At 35.0% G+C, this 21994-nt stretch overlaps 1 protein-coding gene across 1 annotated transcript; it reads left to right on the top strand.

The window, feature by feature from the left end:
* LOC306867264 (TBC1 domain family member 19-like) lies at window positions 1–21766 on the top strand. Its single transcript, XM_079412867.1, has 23 exons — window positions 1–185; window positions 293–365; window positions 3111–3156; window positions 4150–4225; window positions 5312–5386; window positions 5473–5536; window positions 6538–6584; window positions 6915–7025; window positions 7538–7610; window positions 7953–7991; window positions 8719–8831; window positions 11268–11342; window positions 11592–11654; window positions 13651–13735; window positions 13818–13862; window positions 14060–14092; window positions 14176–14285; window positions 14405–14496; window positions 17236–17351; window positions 17597–17667; window positions 20950–21031; window positions 21298–21334; window positions 21546–21766. The coding sequence occupies exons 1-21, from the start codon at window positions 81–83 to the stop codon at window positions 21022–21024; spliced, it is 1587 nt and encodes a 528-aa protein (XP_079268993.1). The 5' UTR covers window positions 1–80; the 3' UTR covers window positions 21025–21031; window positions 21298–21334; window positions 21546–21766.
* Window positions 21767–21994: the final 228 nt, after the last annotated feature.

The following is a 21994-nucleotide window of genomic DNA, read 5'->3' as shown; positions in this document are numbered from 1 at the left end:
GCCTGGATGTGGTGCTTCATCCTGTGATGCTGCAGCGCTAACAGATGATCAGATAATCCCGTCGACATCACATTAAAAGGATGATAATGATGGACGAGAGCGCAGAGCTGTCTGTCTCTATAACGCAGATTGTTCAGCGGCTCAAAGGGACGCATTTACACTCTCAGCTGGAGAAACAGGCTAAAGTGAGCAGCTTCAGCTAAATGACTGCAGAGTGTGCAACACGATATACGGTCACTGCAGTATAAACTGCAGCTTGTGTTTCATCGCAGAAATGTGTCTTTCTTCCTAGGAATGTTTGCACAAACCTGAAATTAAACTGGAAACGCTGAAAGATGATGTGAGAAGATTGTTAAAGGCATCAGGTATGTCATGGCTGTCGGATGTAGAGGAATATTTTGAATGAAATTTCAAGCATCTTTTACTCAAAATAAAACCAAATTATTGGTACAGTTTTTAAACTACCATTCAAAAGTTTTTGGGTCAGTAGCCTAAGTGTTTTTATTTTATTTTTTTCTTCTTTTTGTTTTAAATAATAGGCTTCTTTTATTCAGCAACAATTGATCAATACATTTACATTGTTAAATATTTATATTTCTTTTAAATATTTATTTCGCATATAAATAATGTTCTTTTGATCTTTCTATTAATCAACGAGTGAAAAAAATAGTTACTTTTTTTTACAAAATATTAAGCAGCACAAATTTATGATATTAAGAAATATTTCGTGAACAGCAAATCAGCATATTAGAGTCTCTTTTGGTAACATTTTATAATAAGTATACACTAATAATAAAGTACTTACAAATCATTAACAAACTAGTAGTTTGTAATCAGTGTTGGGAAGGTTACTTTGGAAATGTAATAGGTTACAGATTACAAGTTACCCTACTTAAAATGTAATAAGTAGCGTAACTTTTCAATTACTTTTTAAAAGTAATGTAACTGATTACATGTGATTACTTTTTAATTACTTTTCTAAATTTCTAATGTTTTCAACTGTTAATCATTTTCAAACATGTAAACCAGGCAGACTGAACCTTACAGTAGTACTTAACACTGATTACTGTCACGCTTTCGAAATCTTTCACCACTTGAATTAAGATTATATTTCAATTTTAAAGTAGCCATTGGATGCAAAATTCACTTTCACTTGGTGTTTGCATATACATGTATCTTAGCAGTGTGTGGACACAACCACCCTACAATGATAAAAATCCATTCTCTCCTTTTTTTAATCCCCCAAAATCCTAAACAGTCTCAATTATTAAACCGTTTTGATTTTCTGAGCAGTATGAGGTCATATTGCTTAGGCCCCACCCTCAACCGCTGAAGTACTGTCCAATATTAGCATATTTTCGCCCTCAGCCAGTTGTATGAAGTCCATCATTTTCTCTATGCTCCAGCAGCTGTAGCGACAATGTCTGGTAAGCAATGCAGGTGTTTTGTAGTTTTGGGATGTAGAAGAACATAAGAATCTTAATTTTTTTTATGATTATTTGCAAATCGCCTCTGCTCTTCCACGGAAGAGAGGGGCGGATGAGCAGAGCTCATTAACATTTAAAGGGACATGCCCCAAAATGAGTCGCTGTGAACAGAGGAAAGTAAAAAGGGTGTTGTTTTACACGACCACTGAGGAATTTTGACCAAAGTATGTTGCAGACTGTTCATGAAGACCCTAAAGAATCATACCAACTTACCAACCACAGATCAATGTGCCCTTTGAAGCACAGCCACCACAAAATCAGACTTACTTTGAGATCATTCTGAGGTTAAATACATATTTAACCTCAGAAAGATAAGCAAGAAATATATTTTTAGCTATGATACTGTTTTTTTAAATCAAATCTTTGCATAGCTATGACAGGAAACAGTGGAATCTGACAATGCCTTGGAAAAAATAGTTAATCTTTAAAAAATGAAGTATAGCTATACATAAACCCATATAGGAAATAAAAGAGTTATCGAATAAGCACGTTCTAAACTCCTGAAACATTGGTGTTTCGTATTATAGAGCAGTCACTGCAAATTATGAAATAAATAAATCAAATCTGTATGTGGGAGTGTGTGTGAAAAAAAACAATCTGATGTAACCCCCTTTGTAATCCTTAACATTTTCATAAGTAACTGTCATTTTGTTTTTTAAATCTCAGTAACTGTAACTGATTACAATTACTTTTATTTTGTAATTAAATTACGTAATTCCGTTCCATGTAACTAGTTACACCCCAACACTGTTTATAGTTTATTTATAGTTCATAAACTGTAGTGAATACATTAATGAGTTCTTCATTCATTTGCACTGTAATTATCTCAATTAATATGCTTTCATTACCGAATTGTTCATTGGTAATAAGGATTGCATAGTTTTCACATTAAATTAGGTCACAGAAATTGGGATAATGTAATTAATTAAGTGCGTTAAACCAGCCTACATATTGAACATTAATTGCATTCATATTCATTGTCCCTTTAAATGTTTACAAACACATTAAGGGCACGCATTCATATACACACACACACATTTGCATATGCAGTTTCCAGAGACTCTGGTTTTTATACTGTACAAACTGTATATTCTATCCCCTAAACCTAACCTTCTCTCTCTCTCTCTCTAGGTTTCTGTGATGGGTAGGTTTAGGGTTAGAGTTAGGGGAAAGGAAAAGAATATACAGTACAGTGTAAAACTATGGAGGTATATAAGTATAGGGTGGTTTAATTAATGAAATTGTCCCATTTTCTGTGACCTAATCTAAAGTGAGAACTATTTATGGTTAATAAGTTGTTGACAAAGCATTATCTAACCCTTTACATGAGGTAATTAAACAATAATAATTGTGTTAATTACAGTGACAATGAATGAAGAACTCATTACTTGTTTAGAGGCTATTAATGTATTAAACTACAGTTTATACTGTGAACTATGAATTAACTATAAAATAATATTTAGCAAATTATTATAAGTAGTGTATACTTATAAAGTGTTACCTGTTTTTTAATGAATATGTGACTGAACATATAATATATGATCTCGACTTCTATCAAGTGATGAATTGCTGTGAAGTGATAAATGTGTTTCTTGTGTGTCACTGATCCTTTCATTCTTGTAGGTTGGGAGAGAAAATTACAAAATGCCGTTTACAGGGAATTACACATGTAAGTGATATATTGTGAATATAAAATTATGTTTTTTCTAATGCAGTTCATTACGTACATTAACTGGTTTCTTCTACTTGTATTTTCTATTTTATTTTATTCCTGTATTACCATACTGAGATCATCAGCAATTAAAAGATGACATGAGATTTAGACAAGATGATATACTCTCTCTCTCTCTCTCACACACACACACACACACACACACAGACAGACAGACAGACAGACAGAGACAGAGGTACTTTAAAAGTTTCTATAATGTTTGTTCTTCCAGTTTTAATATTTATACAGTTTTATGACAGGAACTCCTTTTGGCCAAATGTAAAAATGACAAGAGACAGAATAATTTTATTAAGCCTAAAATTATCCAGATCCAAATACAGGACAGGGCTGACAAGAGAGTCTGAGGTACAATACAGATTACAGATAAAATAGTTTGAGCTGGACATTGTTCCAGATGAGAAAAAAGCAATATATATGTATATATGTGTATACCTTTAAACATATGACCCCTTGTTTGAAAATGGACAGTGTTGTGAGTTGTTTTGTAGATACACGTTCTCTGTTTGTCAGTTTTGGTGATGTGTTTATCCTTAAATGAGTGTTTTAAGTTAATGGGACTGAGGAAAGACTGAAGGGACTGAAAGAAAGAGCTTCATAAAGTTTGATAATGGAGTATGGTGCCTTGATGCCTTGGTGTGTTATAGTACAGGTGTCCCTGCTGAATGTCTTTTTGTGTAGACGTTAATGTGAAGATCTGGTGTATGTCAGAGTTTGAGAGTGGGAGGAGCAAATATATGAATACAAGTAAAAATCCCATTCGTTTTCTTCATAGAAGAATTAACAAAAAACATTTAAAGACAGATCTACTCTCAGCTGTGTGTTTGTTAATCAATGGTATATGCTTTTGTTGAATCCATCATTAGTAGTTATTATTTATTTATATTATTCCATGTTGAACTAATGTGATTCATTGATGTTTGTGTGGTACAGTCTGCCTCCCTCTGGGCACCCTAGAGCACCTTCTGAACACACCAAAGAGCCCTTGGCGTATATGCGCAAAGCCCAGGTACAACCCTCTTTCTCTTACGTCTTTATCTTTATTATTCCGACTCTCTCATTTTTAGTCTTTATATACTGTATTTCTCTGCTTATGCTCGAATACAGTGGCATAAAACAGTATTTCAACACTTTTGAGCTCTTACTGTAAGTCTCATTTTAAATGTCTGAATGTCATTGCTTAAGTAACAGAATTTTATGTTGCATTTGACTCTTCAGACAAATGACACTTTCTCAGAACAAACTTCATTTTTCTGAGCCGTTATTTTTAATCATCTGGTGTTAAGGTCACTCACTGTACTGTATTAAGAAAGTTCTCCTCAAGTTCACAAAGGTGCAGAGGAATTACAGATGTAGTTAATCACATTAACTACAGTATAAACATGTTGATAACTGGTTATCCTTCAGTAAAAATAAATTAACATTTAAAATGTTTGGGTCAGTAAGATCTTTCAGTGTTTTTGAAAGAAGTCTCTCATGCTCAGCAAGACTGGATTTATTTAATCAAAAATAGAGTAAAAACAATAACATTGTGAAATATTATTACAAAAAATGCCAATAATATATATTTTTAAATACATATGACATTAAATACGTAATATTAATTTTATTAAATACATATATAAATTGTATTTAAATATGCATTTTATTTCTGTGATTGTAAAGCTGAATTTTCAGCAGCCATTGCTTCAGTCTTAATCCTAAACGTGATCCTTCAGAAATAATTCTAATATGGTTATTTGATTCTCAAAAATATTTATTATTACTTAAAGCAGTTGTGCTGCTTAATATTTGTAAGGATATGTTTTATTTCAGGATTTTTGTATTTATTTATATGTATTTTGTTATAGAAATCTGTTGTAACATTATACAGGTCTTTACTGTCACTTTTGATCAATTAAATGCATTTTCTGAAAATAAAAATCTAACTGACTCTCAAATCTTGAATCATTATTTGTAACATGACTTAACAAACTTGTTTTGGTGAAATTTCAAAGACATTCATACATTAAGTGTGGCGTAAGTGTCTAAGTACATTTTGGAGCCATGCAGAGTGCATAGATGACTGATAGTTTGTCTTGTGTGTTTGTTGTAGGTGAACTGGGAGAAGAGGATCCTGAAGAGTTTGAACAGTATGTGCACTGAGTTGGGAATTCCATTGGCACGGAAGGTAAAGGTTTATTTCAGTGTATGTACAATGACTCATTTACATGTGCATTTGAGCAATTAAACTGTCTTTTTTTTCCTCTTATACAGCGGCCAGTCCCAGAGCAGAAAGAGCTGACAAATAAATGGAACGAGATGGGAACTGATGAATCAGGTAATGGTAAAACACTCGCAGTCTGTGCTTCCACTCTGACATGCTCAAGGTTGCATCCCAGTGTGGGTGTGTGTTCATGCATTGCAGAATGTTTACACACAGAGGTTTGGCTCACACACAGAAGCCCTGAGCAGTATAACAGCTCCAGAACAATGGTATCAGTTTGCAGTGTATATGATAACATTCACCGCATTGTGCAGGACACTGGCATAAACAGCCCTTCCTGTGAATCCAGAGCATGTCCAGATGCCTGGACCACATCCCAATTACTAAAGCTATTGCTTAGCTTCTTTCTTGCATTCTTCCTTCTCCTTGCACTTTGTTTCTCTTGTTCTTGTTCTGACTTACAATTTCAGCATGACTTGCAGTACAGTAAAACACACAGTAAACATACAAAACACACAGTAATATTGCCAGATTAATAAAGTTTGTTTGTGTTAGAGGATTACTTCCAAAATGAACATTTGGTCATCATTTATAGTACTCCATCACATTTAGTTAGTTAACTTGTTTTTTTCCTTCTTCGGAATACAAAAGTAGATATTTATGCTGTTTTCCATACAATGAAAGTGAATAGGAATTTTTGTATGTCCAAATAATACACAGAAAGTATCATAAAATCATGTATTTTTAACCATATTCCAGATCTTCTGAAGCTCTGTGTGAGACTCCAGTACTGTATTTTCTTTGTGTACTTTGTAAAATTTTTCTGATCCATTGCCAGAGTTTTAAAAACTGACAGCATCTTTTAGCTGTTATTTATCAATATTAATCATTGTGAAATGCCACAGATAACAGAGAGAAATTAAGATACAGATGTTGCAAGTTAAGGCACCCATTACTAAAAGAGCTATTATGTCTGCTGCATTATACAAACTATAACAGAATGTCTTTGACATGATTGAAGAGAATTTCGTTGTCATGTTTTCAGTGACACTAATTGGTAGGCTATTATAATATACAAGTTTGGAAGCACTCAGATCTGTTTTCTCCTTTTGCAGACCTAAGCAAATTCAGGCCTGTCTACGCACCCAAAGACTTCCTTGAGGTGGGTCTCGCTTACATAATCAAATCAGTTTATTGAAAACATCCGGTCCAAATGAGAAAGATAGGCCTGGATATGAAGCAGCTGATTGGATTCCCTCAGGAAATGTTTGGTTAAAGTGAGAATTGACTGAGAGGTTGTTTTGATAGCACCACAGAGCCACTGTGTTTACACTTATGAATGGTTTATTTATTGTTGGCTATATATAATTGGCATATCCAGGTTTTGTAGAAAATGTTATCAAAGGTTGTAGCATTTATCATGTCTCACTTTTTACTGTACATATGTATTCTTATTTAGGTAATATGAAACATAATATTTCTTGTTGTGTAGGTGTTGGTTGGTTTAAAAAACCCAAATAACGAGCGCAGTGAAGATCTCACAGTCAGAAGCCACTGGGGACTAATCCAGGTTTCCCTCAACATCCGTGACATTCCTCAAATGGTGAGTCTCCCTTTTTTTATTTCACTTCCTTCTGTTTTCATGTCAAGACAAAAACGATGTGCATCGTGACTGCTGATTATCATCTGAAGCCATTTCTCTAAACAGATTACAGTAATCAAGAGGTAGAGAAAAATCTAAATAATTGTGAAAACTATCTTGGTGCTCACTGCTTTTTTAAACCAGTTTCCTTGTGATTTTCAATGTTTTTTTTGTGGAGTTTGACATGCTGAATATTACAGAATGTTACAAAAACTTACAATCCTTGCAAAAGCAACATATCTTTTAAAAAAACATGCAAAATTAGTACAAAAATGTATTTAAACCAATGTTTCATAATTAATAACCGGTTCTAAAATTTATCTGACCTAAATATTTACCAGAATATTGATGTTACGTGAAATTTATGTGAATTTTTGTTACATTGTCTCACAATGATCATAAATATAACCCTCCTCCATTGGTAGGGATGAGATATTTTGATCATTTTAACCAGATATTTGTATTTGTTGCAGAGGGAAATGTATCCAGAACTAGGCCTTACTTATGGACAGCTTGGTATAGATGATCACACTCATGTTCCTTCAGGTAATTATTTACACGTTTCATCCATAACATGATGAGTAATGGAGTAATGTTACATGGGCTAAGCTCCGCTACCCCAAGATCCCTTTCACACTAGTCCAAATAGGATGTTCCTCCTGTTTTTGATAAGCTTTTCTCTTACTGTCACGTCACAAGTCAACAGAGGCTTCACCTACTGTATGACTCCTGCTTGTAAAGTTTTGACCCTATAAACTCTCTATGTATTGTGTTTATGTATTGTATTTAATGTTACCAAAGAGGTTCATTGCTCATGTTTAAATATTGGTGTTGTATGGTCTGTTTGCCCTCTTTCTTCTGTTCTGTTTCTCCGCTGTTTCAACACAGATTTGTTTGAGAGTGAGCACATTTACATTGGAAAAAAAGGTAAAAATAAACTCTTTTTGTCGTTATCATGACACGAATGCTTGTTTAATGCTGCTTTATCTCTGGGTCTTGTAGAGAATATTTGTTTAATATTTGCCATTCCATTTTCCCTCAAATAATACAGTCTGGTCAGATTTTGAAGGCAGCATAGATGCTTCCTCCACTCCCATGATGCCACATTCATAAAACAGAATGGTGTAAATGTTTTTTTTTTTTTCAATTTAATGAAATTATAATTATTTTCAACATTGATAATAATGATACAGTCATGGACAAAAATATTGGCAATAATTTTGTCCAGTGCATTTTTTGGGTTCTGTGTGGAATTGAATCAGATTTGACTTTTCTTCTCTGTTTTTTTGCGTTGTTCCAATGCAAACAAAAAAATAAACATGTGAGTACCAAAACATTTGCAACTGCAACAATTTTCTGAGGGAAGGGTTGCATTTTCTGACAGAATTGCAAGGTGCCAATATTTTTGGCCAAGACTGTAATTGTAACCTAAGTACTAAATCAGCGTATTAGGATGATTTCTGAAAGGATCACGTGACACTGAAAAATTGATTAATGGCTGCTGAACATTCAGATTTGCACCTTTATATACAAAACAATGCTTGTTTTGTCAGTGACAGACTGCTTTAGGTTTTAGACACATCCAGAAGGATTCTCTCTAAAAGTGTTTACTAAGATGTGTGAGGGTGCCACTTGTTTTTCTGCATTTCTGTAGTGGTGAGCGAGCAAGACAGTGCAGCGGCGCAGCAGTACAGCAGGCAGGGCTGCCCCACCGGTCTCAGGGCCCAGCTATGGTCTCTCATCCTGAATACTACTAATGATCCTGAGGTAATGACTCCATTTCAAACTGCATTTAGAAAGGGCACACTGTTTTGACAGTTATTCCAGATGAAAGTGAGCCAGTGAATTTTGTGCGTATATGAGATGGTACTGCCCTGCACCTATCAGAGTCTTCACTTGAAGTGCTTCTTCAGAGTAAAGTGGGAATAGTTTCAATAGCCATTTTCAAAGGGAAAATATATATTTACAACTGTTTAAAAGTTTGGGGTATGTAAGATTATTATTTTTTAAAATAAATTGTTACTTTTATTCAGCAAGAACACATTAAATTGAACATGAGTGACAATTATTTTTACAAAATCCCAATAAACTCTATTCTTTGAACTTACTATTCATCAAAGAATCCCAAAGAAAATGTCAAATGGATCACGGTAATACATTTATAATAAGAATAAATGTTTCTTGAGCACAAAATCAGCATATTAGATTTGTGAAAGTAATGACTGAAAAATTCAGCTTTGCCGTCACAGGAATACATAACATTTAAAAACAATTCTTAAATTATGATAATATTTTACAATATTGCTCTTTTTACTGTATTTCTAATCAAATTAATGCAACCTTGGTGAGCACAAGAGACTTCTTTCACAAACTCCAATCTTTTGAACGGTAGTGTATATACTTTTTTCTCCCTTTCATACACACACAGTCATGCACAGACCCTCAAACATACAGTGGGTACGGAAAGTATTCAGACCCCCTTAAATGTTTCACTCTTTGTTATATTGCAGCCATTTGCTAAAATCATTTAAGTTCTTTTTTTTTCCTCATTAATGTACACACAGCACCCTATATTGACAGAAAAACTTTTTGCAGATTTATTAAAAAAGAAAAACTGAAATATCAAAAAGGTCTGAATACTTTCCGTACCCACTGTATATAAAAACTACCATAAATATTTATGTACATTTAAACAGATGAAACTGTTTGTATATCTTAATTGACATTTATGGCAGTTGTTGTGAACGTGCCAGAACTGACATTTTATGGATATTTATTTGTACTTATCAGACACATTCATGGCTGAAATATTCCATATGCTGTGCAAATTACAGTTTCAGAGTACAAGTCGTAAAAGCATAACACAATGTTTTGTGAGGGTTAATAAAAATTAAATATAAGATGTAAACATATTTTTACAGTAGAGATTTAGTTAAGGCTCAAATCAAGTTGACATCAGAATGAAGTATGTTTGGTTGGTGTGAAAGCAATTTTTGCTGATGTGTACCATATTTGAGGCTTATCTAAGTTTGCTTTAAAAGGTGGTTTGGCAGCTGCTATTAATGATGTATACTTTTCGTTCTTTTTATAGCATAATGCCTTTTAAAATGTGAAAAGACATTTTAAAATTGTACTCTGGTCCAGACCAAGCTGTCCAATCAAGTGTGAAAACTTGTCTTAAATACATAATCCTTCCTAATACAATTAGCTTTGAGCTGCTTGTGGGGCAGAAATGACAGAGCAGGTACCTGCTGTGATTTTTCACCCTGGCCGTCTAATAGCTGCCATTTTCGGAGATGAAGCAATGTCTCCCAGTTGGCTGATGGGTCCTTGGGCCTTCATTATAGCAGTGAAACAGCATCTGGAGAATGTACTTTCTCTATGTGTTAATAAGAAGACAAACACCTGGCGTGGGGCGACATTTTAAACCAGTAGAGTAATCCCTCACTTTTTGAGCTAGTGCTGCAGATGTGGGCAGGACAGGAGCCAGTGGAATGACAGAGAGGGGAAGAGGGGAAATCACAAGATGTTTAAATGTTCCAGGTGGAACAATTATGTAACTGCTGATAAAGCAGCTGTCTGGATGACGGTGACCAGCTCAAATACCTATTCTCAGAAAAATGGGAAAAATTTCACCTGTCCCTCCAGGTAACAGGAGGGCAATGGGCTTTTAAAAAGACTCATAATTGGAGACCGTCTTAGGGCGTAAATGTTTAAAATGAAGCGATAATCAAAGTTAATTATGGAAAACTAATGTAACATGTTATATATATATATATATATATATATATCTATATCACATTCATTTATCTTTCTGCCAGTAAGGTTATTAATGAAAAGGGCATTTATTTATAAAAAAATAAAATTGCACTACTATAAAAAATGAATATTTAAGCAAAAAAAACAGAGCATAACATCTAATCATATGATTTAGATCTGGTTCTAATTATCTGCAGTGATCTGTTCCAGTACAGCCTTTTGTGACATTTAACATTTTTGACCCAGCAATCTTATTAACATGCTGCTTACAATAGCAATTTAATTAGTTAATTAGTTAGAATAATTAACTTAGCTGTAATGACTGGGCATAGTTCGATCTGCATATAGGTGCTTCGTTATCCATTATGTATTGGTTAATTCAATTCAGCTGACTGAGATAAACTGACTCTGTGTCAATTCTTTTGTTTTTATTTCATTAAACAGGACATAACACATTATGAACAGCTGAAGGCTAGAGTCATACACCATGACCTGCTGGTGGACAACCTAATATATAAGGTACATTTACAGTATAGTTTATTTGATGGAAATGGTTTTGTATACACCATTTGTTCTGTTGAATATTCTATAATAGGTTTTGACCAATAGAGTAACAATTCTGAAAGACCCATCTCTTCAAGATTAAGCTGCTTAACTAATAAACAGATAAAATGTCAAGAGGATTGAATTGTTTTTGTTTGCAATGCTATTATATATTTAAAAAGTGTCCCATTTCTGATAAAAATGCCTAATGCCTTTTCTTCTCAGGATGTGAAGCTTACTGCAAGTAATGATGACGACTACTTTGTGTTTGAGGACTATTTATATCAAGTGAGTGAATGCATGTCACTCTCTGTTACACATTTACAACACAACCTTTCGGTCAGCTGATTACAAATGAGAATTCTCACGGAGTCATAAAAAGCTTTGATAATCAAAGGAGGAGAACAATTTCCCAAGTTAGTTTGAACTTGACGTTGATAGATGTCTTTGTAAACATATATGGCTGTAGATTAAACTGTCGTGAGAACATTACCCATGCAAAATCAAGCTCTTTGACTTCATGTACCTAAAACCAGATAGATCCAGATAGGACTGTTGTGGAGTCTCACAGATAGACCTCTCTAAATAGACTTCTCTATTCATGAGTCATATGAGCTTTATTATATTTCCACTGCTTGATATTCACTTTCACCACAAAATCATAATCAAGTTTAATTTGCGGGTTCATTTTTCCTATAAAATAGCTAAATATGCTGAGACACACTGCCTTTTTTATGAGGCCGTTTTAGGGAATAATGCACTCTTCCTAAATTAGTTTCATAAATGGTTATGAAAACAATTAAGTTCAGATATTAATCCTGAAGAGCAAGCAATTTGAGAGAGATTTTTAAAGTTGCTGTTCACTTGTGTTTCATTAGCTGGTATCCTCTGGACAACCATCAATATTCCTCTTTACTTCAGTCCTGAGACTCTTTGTGTCTGAGTTTTCTCTGAAATATTCAACAGAAATATAGCCAGTTGTTTGGGGCTTCACAAGCACATTGTGTTGTCACTATGGAACAGTAATATGAGTTGCAGGTGTGAGGTGATAAAAGAGCTGGGCTGCTTGTAAATATTGGTTTAGTGTGAACTCTTTGGGTAGTTCAAGAATTTCAGACGCTGTGTGGTCATGATATGATGATTAGAGGGGTGAATTTTATGAAAAGTAGGGTGAAAAGGTTCATAATTACTATTCAGTCCAATAACGGCTCTTTGTAGTTAAACAGATATTCAAACTCTAAAGGTTGTCTGTTATTTTTATTTTAGAGCACTTCAATTCCATTTTAATTTGACATTGCTTTATTATAATATAATATAATAATATATTTTTGAATAAAATGTGAGTGGAACTTGGCTGAGCACAAGTGGCAATCACAATGTTGTAAGAGCTTTTAGGTCACTGGCACTGAATTTGGCCACTTATGGTTATAAAAGCTTTAGAAATACATTAAAAACAAATAAAGAAAATGCAGTTACTGAGAAACCTGCATCATAGAAAGCAGATATAACTGATTTGAAAAAGATTGCTGTTTTTAAAATTAATTATATTTCCATTTTGAGGCAAATAATAAAAAAGAAAAACACATCTGCTTGACCTCTGCTGGCTACAGCTCTAAGAGGCTCTTCAAATGTAATTGGACCAGGGAACAATCAATTTAGCAAAGATACAATGTGTGCACACTGCGTAATCCATGTCTGTGTGTGCTGGCAATTATAGAGAGCTGCAGTGATGACGTATTTTTGTAGGCCAACCCAGAAGTTAGTATCACTCTGGTTTTCTCAACTAAAACCCATTTAGCTTTTTTTTTTTCCAGAAATGGCTATAAACAACTAGACTGTAATCACTAGCATTCAGCTTATGACAACATTTTCAGTCTTTATTTAAAACCATTTTTCATACAAGTTTTAGAATAATTTGCAAGAGTGTGATAAACACAATGAGGCTGTAAAAGCAGACTAGTGAGTAGATCATTTTAAATGTTCGGTGTGATGTATAATGTTCCCGATAACATTTGTAGTCCTGTTAAGCCTCTTGCTAGCAAGCTTTTACTGCTCTTGCTAGCACCAGTTAGCAGATTAATAAAAGCTTTTAATTATATCATAGAATAAAACATGAAAATTCAGTTTGTGATAACATAACAGCAATTACCTAACATAACCAAAAACCTATTCAAAAAACCCATTGACTTCAGGCGATAGAACTGGAAGTGCTAAAATGCTAACTCAATTCCTGTTTTTGGCCTACATCATCGTCACTCTCTTTTTCCATTTTTTTTCTGCACAGGTCTTGCTGTGTTTTTCTCGAGACACTGCAGTCCTGGAGCATTTCAACTACAACTGCGCTACACCGCCTAAATCTTGCATCCAAAGTAATGTCTTTGAAATGTTTATCATTGTTGATATAATATCTTCCTTAAATCCTTTTCAGTCTATAAAATTTCTTTTTCTCAGGCAAGTCTGGCTCAGAGCAGTGTGCTGTGGTTTACCCACCGAATGGTGAGAAGGAAGCTTTTACAAGCAAAGTATTTGCAACACAGCATGCACCGTATAGTCTTCATTTGTTGAATTCTCTGAAATTTGTCAGAAACCAGTGCCAATGCATTTAATAGATGATTTATTAGTTTTCAGTTTTCTGAAATAATTTTGTAATAACAGTAATCGTTCTAACAGAAAATGACCTCTCTGTCCCATAGGTGTCATTCCATTCCATGGCTTCTCAATGTATGGTGAGTATGAAGAATAAAGCACATAGCCTCAAAAAGCAAAATCTATTTTGTAAACAAGCATCTATCTGTATCCTGTGCTGCAGTTGCACCACTGTGTTTCTTATATAATGAGCCTTCGAAGCTGTACAGCGTGTTTAGAGAGATGTATATTCGCTACTTCTTCAGACTGCACTCTATCGCCTCACATCCATCTGTGAGTATCTGTGTGTGTGTGTGTATGATGTTTATGTAACATGATTGATTGCCTTGTCAGTTTCCTTAGGATGATGGCTGTTTCTGAGCTCACCAAACCTGTGTGTGTGTGTGTGTTAGGGTATAGTGTCTTTGTGCTTGCAGTTTGAGAGATTACTGCAGACTCATCTTCCCCAGCTTTTCTACCATCTAAGAGAGATTGGAGCCCAGCCGTGAGTTCACATTGCAGATTACTCAAATAAATTTTTTATAGAGTATCTTGTACAATATATAAAAAAATATGAAAATTGTTTATTCTTTATTCTTGTTTATTGGTTATTTGTCATTTATTAGGGACCAAGCACAGAATCGTCTAGTTTCCTAGTAGTCCTCCTGTTAGTCTTCTTCTTCGTCTTTATCTTCTTCATCTTCCACTCTAGAATTCTATGGAAGCCCATATGGAAAGTTATGAAATTTGGCACACAGATAGAGGACAGTCACAATATTAACCATAGCAAATTTTGAGTTTCTATCTCAAACTCTCTAGCGCCACCAATAGGCCAAATTTGCACCCATAGTTTTGCTAATAACTTTTGAACTGTAAGGTCTAGATGCAAAAATGTTTTTTTTCCTTTGCTCATGGTGAGTCAAATGCATACCAAAATGTAAATTTATACTTGGCGTCTTCAAAAGATTTCCAATAGACCAAACCATTCTCGTAAAGCGTGTTAATGAATTTGACGCAATTCACGAAAAAAATGGACATTAGGCTATATCTTTAGCAGATTCTTACCAAACTTTGCACGCGTTATAACAAGCGTGCTCTGAGGGCGCATGAGTAGTATCGGCACAGCACCACCTACTGGTCAAAAGATATAAACAATTGACATGTTGTTTAATTTCTGAACAGTTTAATCAATCATAAGAGTGATATCACTAGATTTGGAGCAGCATACCAAATCAGATGATACCCAATTTTCTTATGTGAGCCATTTTGAACCATTTGAAATTTTGTAATAAAAGTCTGTATTTTACATACGCTTTAGCTTATTGTTATGACTCTTATGAATATTATAGAACCACTTGGGGGTAAAGTTATGAAATTGGGCACACATGTAGAGGACGGTCTCATCATTAACAACAGAAAATTTGGAGTCTCTAACTCAAACTCTCTAGCGCCACCAATAGACCACATTTGTGCTAATGTTTCTGCTAATAACTTCTGAACTGTAAAAGACCATATTCAGAGCAATCTGGCAAAAAGTTTTCCAAAGCTTTTTGATATATCAAACCATTTTCGAAGTTTGTGCAAAAAAGAACAAAATGCTATCTCTGCAACACGTTAGTGGATTCTGATAAAACTTAGTATGTGTTATTACAAGCCTGACCTGATGGCACATGAGTAGTTTCAGCACTACTAAAAAAAAGTATTGAAAAAAATTGACGTTTCTGTTTATAACTTCTGTACAGTTTGGCCAAAAATAATTTTGGTCTCATTAGATTTGGAATGACAAACCAAATTGGACGATAGATAATTTTCCTAGCCTTTTTTGGTGTCAGCCAACTGTTTACCTCAAGCTCTTATGCCTTCCTCTTTTGCCGCTTCCAGTTTTTTCAGCACACACAAAAACTACAACTGCTAAAGTGTGATTTATCATGCTCTTTTTGTTTACCACTCTCACATGCTGATAACGTTTTAATCTTATAGAGTAATGTGCGTCGTAGCCTACGAGTCAATAGGTATCATCATCGTACAGTCTACACATGTGTCGTAGCCAGGTTTATTAGATCCATGTCGCACAGCGTGGCATTCAATGATCTTACAGGATGGCTAAAATCGTGCAGTGTGTTTCGGGCTTAACAGGGGTCTCCTACTCTGCTCCTGGAGAGCTACCATACTGCAGATTTCAGCTTCAATCCTAATCAAACACACCTGAACCAGCTAATCAAGGACTTCAGGGCTACTTAATTACAGACAGGTGTGTTGAAGCAAGGCTGGAACTTAAGTCTACAGGAACTTAAGTTAGCGAACCCTGGTCTTTACTGAGTAATTAAAGACAGCTTTTTAGCTCCATTTATTTTACCTCTGTTGTGCTTGGACCCTTAATTGCTGCTTGCAGCTATATTTAAATAGTAATGTTGCTCCTACGCATAGTAGTAGTAGCATCTATATAATTATTCTTGACAATTGATTCATCTAATTTGGTTCTGAGCCCATGTACTTAACAAATGTACTATCTTTAGATTAATAACAAAATAATGTTTTTAATAAACTTATATTTATGGCAAGAATATTATTCTAAACCCCCAACCTTAACTATTAAAAGTCTCTGCAAAACTTTCCAAAGTTGAAATTTCAACCTGCTGAATAATAAGATCAATTTACAATGAAAGAGAGACCAAAGCAATATTAAGGGACCACCAGAAACACCACAAGAGGCTAAAAACCACCCAGAACACATTAGCAACTGTATAGGAACATGATTAAAACCACCTAGAACATCATGGCAACCACACATCAGTGGGTTAAAAACCTCCCGAAACCTCTTAACAGCTGCAAAGCAATATGCTAAAACACCTTAGTGTTTAAACACTTCGTGACCTAACTTAATAGCAACAGGCTAAACACCACCAAGGAGCACATTAGCAAATTCATAGCAATGGGCTAAAAACCAACTAAAGGCTTCATTTATTACACATTATTATTCTCATGTCTGAATGTTCACTAATGTCTCATTTATGCTCACATGAAGTTTATGTTGCTTTAGTTTCCAGCTGAAATTATGAAGTCACTTCAGTGAGAGTTACATTGTAACAGGGCAGCTCCATCTAGTGGAAGAATTATGCACACACAAGTCTCAAGCCTCAACTTTTGCGAAAGCAAATAACAAACTTTGAATAAGGGTTTAGGTCTATACTGTGTGTATGTTTTGGGGAGTGTTTCTCAGTATGTGTGTGTATATCTTTCTTAGGTTGCGTATTGCCTTTAAGTGGATAGTCCGGTCCTTCTCAGGATACCTGTCCACTGACCAGCTCCTATTGTTATGGGACCGTATCCTAGGATATGATTCCTTAGAGATAGTAGCAGGTAGATCGATATTTTCTGACCTTTTGCTAACTATTATGAACATGAAATATATAATTTTACTTAAAAACTTAATGGATAAATAGTTAATCGCTGTGTTTAGGAGGTGTTAAACTGTTTTTAATTTACCTTCATTTTGAAAATGTGACCTCTATGTTAGGGCACTCTTAAATAAGAAGGGTCAGTCAGTTATATGGCATACATCCAATTTCCTGGATGATGACTGTTTGTCTGTCCCTCTTTTTCAGTCCTGGCCGCTGCTGTCTTTGCCTTCCGAGCCGAAAACCTAATGGAAGTGACATCACTGGCATCAGCTGAGGTTGTTACTTGTGTGTGTGTGTGTGTGTGTGTGTGTTAAACAATACAAAAATAGTGTCTTCACTCACAGCCAACACTAGTAACCCAGTCTACCCAAGGCACATGTTTCAAAATTGCTGGGATAACCACTTTTAAAAGTGGACCAAGTCCCCCACACCCCAGCTCTAAAATGTTTTGACGATGTGATGGGAATTTTAGCATGACAGTTAACTGTCAACACTGTATATGTGTGTGTCTGTATCCTTCTGTGCCTTTGTATGTGTAACAGTTTATAACTCATTACTTAAAATAATATTCTGGGTTTAGTGCAAGTTAAAGCCAAAAAAAAAAGCATTTGTGGCATGATGTTGATTACCACAAAATAGTTTCCAATTGTCCTTAATTTTTTTTCTTTATAAACACAAAAACCTCTGTTCCATTGAGGCACTTACAATGGAAGTAAATAGGGACAAAATGTAAACAATAAGTGTTAACATTGATTTTAGTTAGGAATAAATGGCTTACTAACCTTTCTGTGTGAATTACATCCAATTTTACATCTTTGTTGCCATTACAATGTAACGTGATAACTTATAACAACTGTAAAATTATGATTTAAACCACGTTAAATAGTGGTCACGTGTGCAGTCCAGTTATTTCAATAGGAATCCATGCCATTTGGAATTTTGTATGAAGGTGAAGATTCCCCTACACTTTCATTGAAAAGTCTGTATACCGTAATCAAGATTATGCTTTTTTTTCTTTTCTTTTTTTAAGAAAACAGGAGACAAATCTAAATTATTTAATATCATTCTACAAATTCAGATTTTTTGCTTAACTTGTACTGAACCTAGAAAATGTCTTGCCTTGAAATCAGAGGCACTGTATATTTTGATAAAATTAATTTTTACCTACTAAATATTTTAATATGCAAAATCCTTATTAAACTTAATTTCTGTATTTAACTTGAAACTTAAAACTTGAACGTATGAAAGCATCCTGAGGTCTGCACTGTCGGATGCTGTCGCATTCAACTGCTTGATTGACAGCTGTAGTAAAAGTGCATCTGACCTGCTTTCATTAATTCTGGCTGTAACCCGCAGTGACGCACGGGCCTGGGCCCCAATACGCTGTGAAGATGCTGCTGGACAGTATCTGCTTGCTTATGTACCACCTGGTCCCTACAGGAGAAAGTATCATAACACGTTGTATTTTTAGTGCCCAGGCCTGGTCATGAAACGTTAGAGGAGATGTGCTAACCTGATAGGGGCCTCTAAATTTATTTGCTTCCAATTCCATATGGACCGAAGCTTGAGAACAGTTGATTCCTTCTGAAGGCCCCCACCCAAACGTCTCCTGTGAGGCGGATGCACTCTTAGCACCTTTCAAGCTCTTGAGTCACATAAGTGTGGGCAGCAGACTCCATTTAGTGGAACTGGATAGACGGTTATGCGTCTTTGTTGTTCGCCTAAAGGTGTGGTCACATCAGCAAATTTTCTCATGCATAAAAAAAGGTCATTATTCATAGTCAATAACATTGTCAGTTTCAAACTGAGGTTGCTGGTGAGTGCGGCAAATTTGTATGATCAACTTGAACTTCTCAGAAATCTTTCGCAAAACATGACCGCACCGCACCTTAAGTGCCTGGTGTTTTTTTGTTTGTTTATTTTATTTATAAAGCACAATTAAAACAACGTAACACTGACCAATTTGCTGTACAATCTCTAAATAAAATAGCACAATATTAATTTTCAGACAAACAATGACCAACAACACTAAATGCTAATTCAAGTAAATGCACTTTCAATTTTCGTTTAAAATAGCCTAATGACGGAGCCAGTCTGAGATGTAGAGGTAGTTTATTCCAGCGCTTCGGAGCGGCTACTGCAAATGCCCGGTCACCACTCAGTTTCAATCTGGTCCTTGGAATGTCTAGGATCATTTGATTTGCTGATCTGAGAGACCTGTTTGTTTTGTATATACGAAGGAGAAATTGCCAAATTATGCAATGCTTTATATACAACAATCAATAATTTACAATCAATTCTGTACTGCACTGGCAACCACTGAAGTGATGGTAAAATCGGTGTTACATGCTGTTTTGCGTTACCATTATAGTGTATGGAGTTATACACCATAATGGTAAAGCAAAAAAAAAAAGTTTTTTAAAATCTTTGCAAATTTATAAAAAATAAAAAACTTAAATGATTCCATTGCATAAGTACTCATACCCTTATCTGGGATAGTTGAAATTTAGCTCAGGAGCATTCATATTGCTTGTGGGTGTTACTAGATTTTGAGTGAAGGTAACCTGTGTCAAATTCAATTGAATGGGTATGATTTGGAAAGGCACACACGTTTTAATAAAGGTTTCAACAGCTGATAATGCATATCAGAGCAAAAACCAAGCCCAAGCTCAGAAACAGGTTTATGTCAAGCCACACATCTGGGGAAGAGTTCAGAAAAACATTATGCTTCATTGAAGGGTCACAGAAGCATAATGGGGCTATTTTAGATTAATGTTGACCAAAATGGACTGAAAACGTTCTATTAAAAAGAGAGGATTTAAACCACTCAAGTGCCATACTCCAGATTCATCTTTTCTAGACGAGAGACAAGAATATTGTGATCAATGGTATCAAATGCTGCACTGAGATCTAGTATAACTAAAACCACTGAGCTGCCTGAATCAATCGAAATACAAATATAATTTAAAACTTTCAAGGCCGTTTCTGTACTATGACTTGCTTTAAACCCTGACTGAAATTTCTCAAAGATCTCATTTTTAACTAGAAAGGTCTGCAATTGCTTTAATGCAATTTTTTTTTTTTTTCTAGAAATTTTAATAAAAATGGCAATTTTGGATTAGGCCTGTGATTAGATAAAACATTTGGATCCAAATGGGCTGTACAATGGTATGCTTAAAATCCATTTGAACTACTGCTGTTTTGAAACTTCTATTAATTAAAGTCAGTAAACTGCGACCAATAATATAAAAAATGTTCTTAAGTAATTATTACTTGATGGAATAATATCACAACCACAGTTTGTAGGTTTTAACTGCCCAACTACCTCAGCTAGAGAATTAAGAGAAACTGATGAAAATTGATCAAACACAGCAGAGGTGAAACAAGTAATGGGAGGATCATATTTAATTTTTATTGCCAGGTAATCTGAATAGATCCCTCTGCTGTGAATATTTACCATAATGGACACCACTAGCTTAAATCTACAGCCGTGCTTGTATATTAGATGGCCAGAAAGAGTCTTCGTTTTTGCATTTTCAATTCTTTTCTTCTTGCAGGCTGTTCTTGCAGACCTGTCAACCCTGAAGGTGATGCCCTTGCTGCAGATCTTCCTCTTCGCCACCACCGTCTGAGAAGCCGGTAGAGTATTTGTCTGTTTTGGTGGCTGGATGTTCCAGTCCATTTGGATTCAATGCTGACTTTAAAGGGAAAGTTTTCCCAAAAATTAAAATTCAGTTTTTCTCAAATTTACTCACCCTCATGTCATTCCAATGACATTTCTATAACATTAGTATGCATAAAAGCATAAAAGAAAATGATTGAAGAATGTTGGTAATCTCGACTGACTTTCATTTCATTTTATGGACCAAACCATTTCTCAAACAATGTTCTTGTATGTTTCACAGAAGAAGGAAAGTCATGGAGGTTTGGAATAACCTGTGGGTGAGTAAAAAAAAAAATAATTTGTGTGAAGTGTTCATATAAGTAGCAATAAGACTGTGAAGCAACTTTATTTTTACCCAATGTAACGATTCCTCTTGCCTAGAAACCCCTACCTTCTTGCACCATTCTAGTACTGTAATTGCCTCTCAAGATTCGGTGAATTCCACATGGAGAAATTTAAGTCTCACATTGCTTTTTCCTTTTTTCACAGGGAAAGGCATTCGATTATGGGAGTACAAAGAATTGCAGATGCCTTGTTTCAGGTTGGGTTGACTGTAGGATTTCCAGGGAATTGTTTGAACTGCAATAGTGACACAAGGGAAAAAAGACTAGACATGGAACAGAATAATTTATGAATAATATGCTGTAATTTTATTTGTATGATCTTAAACATCCTATATACATATATACATGCATATATACACACATACAGTATGAATATATGTATTGATGAGCCATTATATTATGGCCACCTACCTAATAACCTGTAGGAACTACTTTAGCTCACAAAACAGTATCCACGTGGTGAGGCATTGATTTGACGAGGTGGCCATAGGTCTCCTATCTGGTACCGCAAGTCCCCCAGTTCCCGTGCACTGTGGGATGGTGATGATGTAGCATGAACCCACTTTTCCCCCATGAATTGGTGTGCTTGGTTCG

This window comes from Barbus barbus, assembly GCF_936440315.1.
Source record: "Barbus barbus genome assembly, chromosome: 1".
In the NCBI taxonomy this organism is placed as follows: domain Eukaryota; kingdom Metazoa; phylum Chordata; class Actinopteri; order Cypriniformes; family Cyprinidae; genus Barbus; species Barbus barbus.
This window is presented reverse-complemented; position numbering and strand designations above follow the sequence as displayed.

Coding starts and splice junctions, on each gene's coding strand:
- LOC306867264 (XM_079412867.1), top strand. CDS start 81: ATGATAATGATGGACGAGAGCGCAGAGCTGTCTGTCTCTATAACGCAG. Junction 5,387..5,472: donor GAATTCCATTGGCACGGAAG/GTAAAGGTTTAT, acceptor CCTCTTATACAG/CGGCCAGTCCCAGAGCAGAA. Junction 7,611..7,952: donor TCACACTCATGTTCCTTCAG/GTAATTATTTAC, acceptor GTTTCAACACAG/ATTTGTTTGAGAGTGAGCAC.